A 9,604-nucleotide genomic window follows, 5' to 3' on the forward strand; every position below is an offset into this window, starting at 1 on the left:
AAGAGCAATAAGGCAGATCCCCTTCAGAGCAGGCACAACATTGCTGAACATGAATCCCAGCATTCTGCAGCAGCAAACCCAAACCCACCCTCGTGTGAGTGGAATCAGAGTTTTAGTGGAAAAAAAAATACAAATAAGGGAGGACCAAAGCCAGCCCCAGCTATCACACACCATAAAAATGTACCCTTAGAAAAGCATTGGAAAAATATACTTCTTTTATATTCTGCATCTTTAGGAGTCTCCTTGTGAAAATAAAATCATTTCTTTTTCTTTCCACCCCAGGTATTTTGGGGTGCCCCTCCTGGTGTCCTTCAGTCTCCCACAGGGGTGTCCCCATCCCTTCTCCCCAGGTCCTCAGAAAGTCTCAAGGGGCTCCCAAGTCCCTCAACACTCACACAATACCACTGCCTGAGGACTAAATGCTGTGTAATTAAAGCCAATCTGGCTATAAAAATAAATGCTTTCATGTCTTCCTTGCACACGATGGAAGAATTTAGCCCTTTTTAAGCAGCTCAGCATCTAGCTGTAATTGTATTTTTAAAAAAAGACCAAAAACCAAATACCTATATAGAAAAATAAAGGATAAACATTATCCAACTATTTAATATTTATATAAAAGTTCTATGATAGGGTATTTTGCTGTAAAAAAAAAAATAAACAACAGCCTAGGTTGTACAACCTAGATTTCTGGTGAGGAGTAAACTACAACTTCAAGCTTAGAGAAAAAAAAATATATCAATTATTTCAGCTCTCCAAAATAAAGTTATTAAATATATATTATTATAAGTATTTCATAAACTATTGTTTAAGCTGCAAGGGGAACACGTGGCTGAGGACCATGGAGAAGAGGTATCAGCTGTGACCCCTTCCTCCTCCCCCCAGAGGAGGACCTGATGCATTCCTGGCACACGTAGAGGAGATATTATGTCCTTCAAAGGGATGTTCTCTTTTCCAGCTGGTGCTTTGTGAGAAAGTACTTGAAGAACTCATACACCGACCACGCGATGGCTGTTGAAGGGATCTGGTAGATGACACGTGCCTGCACCCCTCGGAAATACCCCGCAATGCCCCCCAGCTGATAGACAGTCCTAAAGGCATTGGCCATGCCCGAGAGGTGCCCAGTGATGTTAAGTGAACTCAACGCTGTGTTTTCTTGGGTGTTGAGCAAGGTCTTGCAGACGTCCAACGGGGTGGTGGCAGCAGCAGCCACAGCCCCCGCTACGGCCCCCGAACAGACGTGGGACAGCGGGTAGTACTCCCTGTGTGGGTTCACCCTCTCCTGCATGAACTCGTAGGTGATGAAGTGGATGGCCTGGAAGGGGACGTTCATGGTGAGCTGGGTGGTGTAGCTGCGGTAGAAGGCACCAAAGCCTTCGGTTTTCCGCACTGTCCTCACGCAATGCCAGACTGATTTGTAGGGGGAGTTGAACATCTGCATCCGCTGCTTCACCACTGCTCCAGGGAACATCCAACACGGCACCAAAGGAATAAAGATTAATTAGAAGAGGGCCTTGACAATGGATATCCCAACACCCTGACCAAGCACCAGCCATGCAGACCCCATGTCCCCTTCCAAACCCATGAAGAAGGATTTCTGCAGTGATCCACACCCTGTATGCCAACTTTTAGCCCAAGGATCCACACGCTCTCTGCATCCCCTGCCCTAAAACCCAGGGAGCATAGGAAGAGGTCAGCTCAGCCCTTTTTTGATAGCTCTACATGGTCATGGGTCAACACATTCCCCAGCCCTCATTAAGAAGCCATTATGTCAGGCCTATAAAGGCATTAAGACAGATAGATGAGAATGCAGAACTCATGTCTGGCAACATCTGACTTCAGTAAAAGGCTATTTATTCCAATTTTAAAGGATTTTATGCAGTTCTTCTGAAGTTTTTCACTGCTTTAGGTCCAGCTCAGGAGCTGAGCACACTAACATCCAACAGCAGTCCAGCTGATTGGCTTTACATGAAGAACCAACATCCCCCAAGAAGGGAGAGCAGCTGGTCAAACCCCACCACCAGCTGGTAGAACTTTACTGCTCTACTGGTTGGGCAGCATGACCAGCTCTGCTCTGCTTGCCCAGAGCTTTTGAAAAACCACAGCCACTGCTACAGGCAGGGCATGGTGTGACTCAGGCTCTTACAATGAAAGCAGCCAGGCAGCCCTGGGCAGGATTTTTCCCTTTCAGAAAATGGGCAGCAGCCCCAAAGCAAAGGGCTGGGGCAGCTCTGAGGCTGCTCAGGGTCACTGTTACCTTCAGCCGGATTCATCACCGCATCGTGGAGCAACGTGGCCACGCTCCCAGCTATACCTGCAAGACAAAAGCATCATTCAGCAATCTGGGGAGCAGGGGGGCACCTGTAATACAGCACTCACTAACACAGCTGATTTCCAGCATGGAAAAACCCGAGCAGGGCAGCCCAGCACAAGCCAGCTCCAGCTGCGTCACGTTGGCTGTTCCCAACAACTCACAGGGCTTTGCCTACACAAGACACCACCAGCTTTACTCAGCCTACACTGGACTCAAGAATGAGCAATGGTTAGAACTGGCTCACTTCATCTTTAATTAGGCATTTTCAGCCATTTAAGCACTAATTGCACAGATTCTGCAAACATCTAGCCAGCCATTAATGACTCTGCAGGACGGCCTCGAGCCACACCTTCTCCTTTGAAGTTTCCATTGACTTTCAGTCATTTTTCACTAATGCAGGGCTCAGCTTTCCCATGGGTACCAAAAGCCTGTAGCTACTTGAAGGGCAGACACAGGAAAGCAACAAGGAAAAAGGATATTCTGCTCTTTATTAAGTTGGTCAGGTCAAGTCAAGTAGGTCCTGCAGCAGACTGCTGCCACCACATCACAGCAACTCAAGCCACAGCAAATAACATTATGCATTTTGATACACTGCCTAAACACAGTCCGGTGAACAGCAAAAAATAAGCAGCCATCCTTCCAGCTTTGATAAAGGAATGTGTGAATTCATTTCAAGACTGCAAAGAAAAATTCAGTGCTTGCAGTCCCATTTTTATTAACCTAAATATATGTTTTCTCAACTAGAATGTACAGAGTTGCAATCAGATATTCAACTCAAAAATCTGATCTGGTCTCTTTACCAGACTTCTTAACGGAAAAAAAATATCCCTCGCTCCACAATCTGCCTTATTCATGTGATCACTTTTGGCAGCACAGACATTTGTGAATAACTACTGTCAAGGATGAGGCACAGGAAGAGCAAAATTAAATAAAAACCTCTAACGAACCTCTTGAGACCTTACAAAGAACTGAAATCACTGCCATCAAACCAGACATGGACGCATAGGTTTCACAAAAGCTTCAAACATCCTGCTGGTTTTCTGGCTTCACTGACTATTTCTTACTGTTTTAATATTAAAAAAATAGACTTTATTAAACATATTTTATGGGGGCTACTCCAAAAGTAATGCCTCTTGTTTTCTGACATTGGCTCCCAATATCAGAGGTGTACATCAGTGGTACAGCACTAGAGGTTGAACCTTCCCAACAATGCCCCATTACATTTTATTGCTGTGTGACAGATGGCAGCAGAGAAGCAGTCTGACAAAACAACATCTGAGTGGGAAAAAAATAGGCACTAACTGATATCCATCGACACTACAGAGACCAAACAGGGTGTGAGCACAGGGAGGGGTGGGTGGGGCACTTCAGCACTGGACAGCAACAGAAAGTCACCTCCACTGGTGCAGGTTTTGGCTGATGAGCACCACTTAATCACTGCTGGTGAAAATGCACAACTGTTGGTGGTGACTATGTTGAAAAAAAAAACTGTTTTGTAGCTAAGAATTTGCTCTATCAAGCAGAGCTGCTGCATTCACTGTAGCTGATATAGTTTCCATGGAAATAAATAGAAGGCATTACTTTCAGTGCAAACTAGATCTATGCAGCCCAAGATAATTCCTCGTCAATCAACGTGGCCCAGGCAAGCGGATGGGCTGGATGCTCATGAGGTAACAGCATATTCTGCACGACCTCTTCAACTTGTCTGGATGCCTCAATGGATGGTGCCTGTTGCTACAGCTCTATGTCATGACCTGGTGCAAAGCAAATGAGGGGAAGGAAAATGGCAAGATTTTTTTTAATGCAATAAAATAAATTAATACCATTGGCCAAGTGGCTGTTGCCTCCATGCTGAATGGTATCGCTGAGAGACTTTTTCATTTTTTCATAGCAAGCAAAGTACATGGCGTGGGCAGGGCCAGCCCCCAGCATGGTGACATTGATCCCACGTAAAGGCCTCCAGAAGCCTTCAGTCAGGACCATCTTCTTCAGGGCTTCATACACACCCCGGTACTGGGCCTTGGGGTCAGGCTGCAGGCTCTGCATCCGTGTCTGCAACAAAGCACACAGGAGGGAGAGGTCTCAGTCACCTGTGCTCAATGCAACGTGCAAGGCTTCCAAGATTCAGACCCATAAGGGCCCCCACTGACCCAAACATATCAAAGAACCCAACTCCCGGCTCCACACAGGACCCACCCCAAAGTCCTGTCTCCTTTTAGCTCACTGCTGAGCCCTCTTTGCTTAGGGCCCCCAAAGCACCCACAGAACCCCAAGGCAACCACGTCCCATTTATTCACACTTCTGCCAGAACAACCCCACGATGTTCATGCTCCCATTGCAACACCAACACGTTTAGAAGTCCAGTGGTGGATCTGTAACCTCTGCTCTTGTTTATGCACAGGGAATTAAGTGCAATTGTTCAAAAGACAAAGGTGAAGAAACACAGCCAGGGCTCTAATTGCCTCCTGCTTGCAACACTCTGTCTGTGCCCCAGCGTGTTCCTCCTGCAATTGCTCACTGCTTTGATACCCACATGGAGTTATAAGGCAACAACTGGAAAATGGATTTCCTCGAAGGGCACAAAGGTGAGACCCTGTGGGTGAAGCCCACCCTGACCCCAGGGGGACCCAAGGATGGCTGCTGGGGACATCTGCCCTCTGGTCAGCCACCAGTTGCACAGGTTTGGGGTTATCTGCCTCTTTCCTCAGTACTCCTCAGTGAGCTTTTCTTCCTCTTAATTGCTTTTCCGAAGAGGCCATCAGCTTTCACAGGACACCTTCTAGCTTCAAAGCAAAGTTTTGCCCCCAGACACATTGCACTGCGCTGAACCCAGTTCCTCCATTTAGGGTCAGAGCAGTTCATGAACAAGGTGATAAGCAGCAGATAAGCAAGCAGGCTGCCCCAAAGGTCAGGTTTGCTGCTACAAGCTCAGCACTGCAGCCAGTGCTTTGCTTCTGTACCAAGTTTAAGTCCAGAAATGCACTGCACCAACCTCACACCTCAACCCATTTTGTTGGGGGGTGAAAATCAGCCATTTTCTACTCAGTATTTGATGCTGCATTAACAACACAGCAAGCAGGGCTGCAAGTAATCCCTCCAGCATTGAGGAAATCCCTGCTTTAATGCCTCTGTCTCTGCAGAAGAGCAATGGCATGCAAACAGCAGCCCCAGAAGGAAGGACCCCCCCAGCCCCCATGTCCCTCCATGCTTCTACACAAGGACTCATTGAGTCACTGGTCCAGTTAACCAGCAGCACTCCCAGGGCTGAGCTTCCAGGTGAGATCACACCAATCCAAGTGCTGCTGATTTGGACCTTGGATTCCTTTGGTTGCTGAAAACTGAAAGGCACTTCCACAGCCACTGCTCTGAGATCAAGAGATCGAGGCTGAACTGCAGACTTTAACCCAGGATCACAAGCCAAGCTATTAACAAGAGCAATAAAGCAGTGAGGATAACACAAGCTACTGCATCTGTAGTGATTCTAGAAAATGCACAAGAATTACATTTGTAAAGTGAGGTGAGTGAGCAGATAAGTGAAATGCAGATTGCAAGCATCAGTGGTCACCACTGCAACTGAATGAACTCTCTCTTTCTGCCTTTCCCTGAAGATGCATTACCCCAGCATGCAAAAGTCAAGGTTCCATTGCACAGACGCCTGCAGAGCTGCAGCTGAGTATGCACAAGGTGAACAAAGAGCTGCACAGCTGCAGCAAAACAAACTCTGTGTTTGGGGAAAGCTCCAAGGCCACAGCCCTTAGCACAGAGGAATGGAGTTTCGCTGCTTCAAACAAAGCTTCCTGGCATAGAGCACACTGCAACACCAGAAACAAACCTAAAAAGCTCAGAAGTTTTCCTCTGAAAGAAACAATAGCTGTGAATCTTGCTATGTGCCTAAAGAATGAATGTAGAGTAGCTTGCATCCTTTGCTTTGCACGCACGAGGTCCTGATGATGCTGTCACCGTGACTCAGCAGCACCCACCAGCTGCAGCTGGGATTGTGCACTGCTGCAGACTCAAAGCTCCACCTTCACATTGCAGAACTGATCACGATCCCAGCCCAGTGCATTGCTGGGATGCATTCAGAACCAGTGCAACTGCAGCATGCACCTGCAGCTGGTGCATCAGAGATGTCTGGGAGTACACACTGCCATACAGCAGCACAGCACCCAAGCAAAGTGCAATACTGCAGCACCCCAAGCACCTCCACATTCCTGCTGGGCATCCACTTGCTTCCACATAGCAATGCATAACCACCTCTTAGTTTTCCCTAAGCACCCAGCTGCATGCCAGCCCCCATCCAGGATAGATTTATCGCAGCAGCACAGCATCAGAGCTGCAGCTTTAAAGGCTGTGAACAGTTGATTTGCTGCACAGCCCTCCCAACACTTATCTGCAGCCTGCAAGCTCCTCCAGGAGTTCACACCCCTGTTGTTAAACAGCCCAGAAATGCTCCAATTAATCCTGTTGCGTAAGGCAGCAAGCATCCAGGCAGCCCTACCTGTGGCAAGGGCACCAGAAGCAAAAGCAAAAGTCCCAGCTCTGGATTCATGGCATCCCCACGGAGCAGCTGCTCCTGTGCTTACCACCACCCACACATCACATAGCACAGTACAAAACTCCCTAAAGGAGGGAACCCAATGCTTAAGCACAATCCTTATTGCACCCCAAAAGATGCAACTAAGTGTGATGAAAAGAAGCTGAAATACACCCAACAAAGCTCTGAAATGCTCCTTCCAAGGCAGCAGTAGCACTGAGTTGGTGTCTGTGCTGCTGCTAGCTCTCTCTGCACAAAGTTCAGCACAGACATTATGCAGATGCATTTCCCAGAAGTTTCCCAGCTGGCACAAGCCATGGGGCCAGGACAGATTTCTGCCAAGTGTTCTGTTAACAGGAGACACCTCTTCAGTTCTGCATTTCCTTGCAAAGCATCGCCAATTTGATGCACAACTGCACAAACCAGCTGGCATCACCAAGACACACAGAGCAGCTCCCAATTACCCATTCTGCTTTGCAGCAGCTCCCAGCAAGCACTACCTGGTCCCCACACGTGACTGCAAAGTGACCATTGGAGGGGTGATAGGTTGGACTGGACTGGCAGCACCCACACCACCCCCTAACAGGACAAACTGCTCTTTCTGGCCATGCACTGATACCCATGGGTTCACCACCAAACCCAAACATCCCAAACCTGTTTACAGGAGCACAGATCTCAGTCCAACCCAGGTGCATGTTTTCAGGAGCAGAGCTGCGAGCAGAAAAGCCCCCAAACTGCTCCATCCCTGCAACAAACCCCATCTCACCCATTCATCCTCCTGCCCTGGGGACAGACTGCATGCCCACGGCTTCTTGCAGCAGGGCTCAAGCTGCAGTGGGGTCTTCCTGTACCACGAGAAGGAAAATGATGCAAAGGAACAGACACCAACCAACTCCCGATAACCACAGGTCTCCCAACTTCCAGCTGGCAGAGCACGACCAGTACTGCATCTCCCACCCAAAACAAACAGCCACAGTGCTGGGATGCCTCACATAGTGCCAAAGCACATAGAGCAGCAGACCTGCAGGTCACAGTGGGGTGATCCCAGTGGGTGCTGCACAGGAACACCTGCACACAGCTCCAGACCCCAGGTAATGCTCTGAGGGGTGACCCAGAGGGGTAGCAGCATCACAGCTGCACGTCATGCTCAGGAACTGTGCAAATAACTGAAGCAAACAATTCCCCCAAATTGTAATATTTTCCTTTTCTCTCTGAGAGGAAACAACTTGCTGAGACCAAAACATTTCCTCCTGGAGGCCATTGAGCAGCCCAAGCGCCCCAGACACCACTTTGTGCAGCGCCCATAGGCTCTGCTTGGCCATGCCCTGATCCCAGTAACACCTGGAGCAGGGACAGCAAACTTCCTTTCTGGAAGAAAAAGAGAGACATTGAGAAAGTGAAAGACATTGTAATGAGCTTAATTAGGCTCAGCTCCTCGCAGAGTGCAAGGATCCAACAGGGGCCCTCACCGCAGGCACCAGCTTCCACCAACTCCAAGGCACACAGGTTGCTGGGAAAAAAAGAGCTTTGCTGCAAGCCAGCAGCACCTCCATATTTACACCACACAGCGTTTGCAAAGCTACAGGAGGAGAAAGCTCGCACAGAGAAGGAGCACAACTCCTGCAACTTCCCCAGTGGCATCTTGCCCCGAGTTCACACACGAGGACTTTGCTTTGCTGCACCACAGCTGGACACAGTGCAGCACAGTGCAACACCTTTGCACTGTAGTTGCGCAAAGCCAGCGGGCACGGGGTGCTGGGGCTGCCCAGGAGGACTCTGTGCAGCTCCCATATCATGACAGAGAGGAGTGACAGCACAGTGCAGCTCAGCAGAGCACCCTGGGGTGCTCACAGCCTGACTCAGCCCTACTCCCCATAGGGAACTTCCCCTCCTTGCTCTCTAAGCTCCCCTCCTTGCACACCATCTCCCCCCCCAGCACCTTACGCATGTACTCCCGTGATCCTTACACACATCCCCACACACACACTCTCTCCAAGAATGCACCTCTGCCTTCCACACCCATTCCTCGTCCACGCACTCTTCCTGCACTGCCTGCAAGCTCCCTTACCCCGTGCACATCCACTCGATGCATTCCAGGAACGCAGCCCTCCAGACCCTATACAGGACTCCCCCTTGCCCTCCCGGCATGCAGCCCACCCCCCACAGGAGCCCCATAACCTACGCATGGATCCCTTTTGCAACTCTGCACCCCATGAATACACCTCACATCCCCACTCTCCACGCGCAAGCCCCCTTTGCACACCCATACCCCATCACACACCCCCTCCGCACGCCCACACCCCTCGCACGAACCCACTTTGACAACTCCACACCCCACGAACAAACTCTGCACTACTAACCCCCCCCCCCCACACGCACACCTCCTGTGCACCCCCAAATCCCACGCACATCCCCCAGCAGCAAACAGAGCACAGTCCCAGGACACCTCCCACTCCCCTCCCCCCGCCCCCGCCCCCATAGCCCACGCACCTTCACGGAATCCACGGGGTACATCACGCTGTGCTCCATGATCCCCGCCACGGCTCCGGCCAACATGTGCGTGCCGAGCGAGGCTCCGCTGGGCAAACTCTCATAATCCTCACCCTCCATCGGGGAGGGCATAGAAGGGGAAGGGGCAGGGACCAGACCTGGGGGCCCGGGCCCCGGGGGGGCCGCAGTGCTGCCCCCCACGGAGCAGCTCAGCTCCATACGCTCGGAGCTGAGCAGGGACCGGGAAAAGAGATTCCCGGAACGCGGAG

The 9,604-nt window shown here is 50.0% G+C and overlaps 1 protein-coding gene across 1 annotated transcript; it reads right to left on the reverse strand.

The window, feature by feature from the left end:
- Positions 1-585: 585 nt before the first annotated feature.
- SLC25A37 (solute carrier family 25 member 37) lies at positions 586-9,604 on the reverse strand. Its single transcript, XM_065745099.1, has 4 exons — positions 9,336-9,604; positions 4,135-4,363; positions 2,255-2,311; positions 586-1,452 (listed from the first exon to the last, which is right to left on the reverse strand). The coding sequence occupies exons 1-4, from the start codon at positions 9,552-9,554 to the stop codon at positions 932-934; spliced, it is 1,026 nt and encodes a 341-aa protein (XP_065601171.1). The 5' UTR covers positions 9,555-9,604; the 3' UTR covers positions 586-931.

Source organism: Cyrtonyx montezumae, unplaced genomic scaffold (assembly GCF_038088225.1).
Source record: "Cyrtonyx montezumae isolate F1298 unplaced genomic scaffold, pur_monq_1.0 scaffold_33, whole genome shotgun sequence".
Taxonomy (NCBI): Eukaryota; Metazoa; Chordata; class Aves; order Galliformes; family Odontophoridae; genus Cyrtonyx; species Cyrtonyx montezumae.

Coding starts and splice junctions, on each gene's coding strand:
- SLC25A37 (XM_065745099.1), bottom strand. CDS start 9,554: ATGGAGCTGAGCTGCTCCGTGGGGGGCAGCACTGCGGCCCCCCCGGGG. Junction 4,364..9,335: donor ACCCCGTGGATTCCGTGAAG/GTGCGTGGGCTA, acceptor GCTTTGTTGCAG/ACACGGATGCAGAGCCTGCA. Junction 2,312..4,134: donor CAACAGCCACTTGGCCAATG/GTATTAATTTAT, acceptor TTTGTCTTGCAG/GTATAGCTGGGAGCGTGGCC.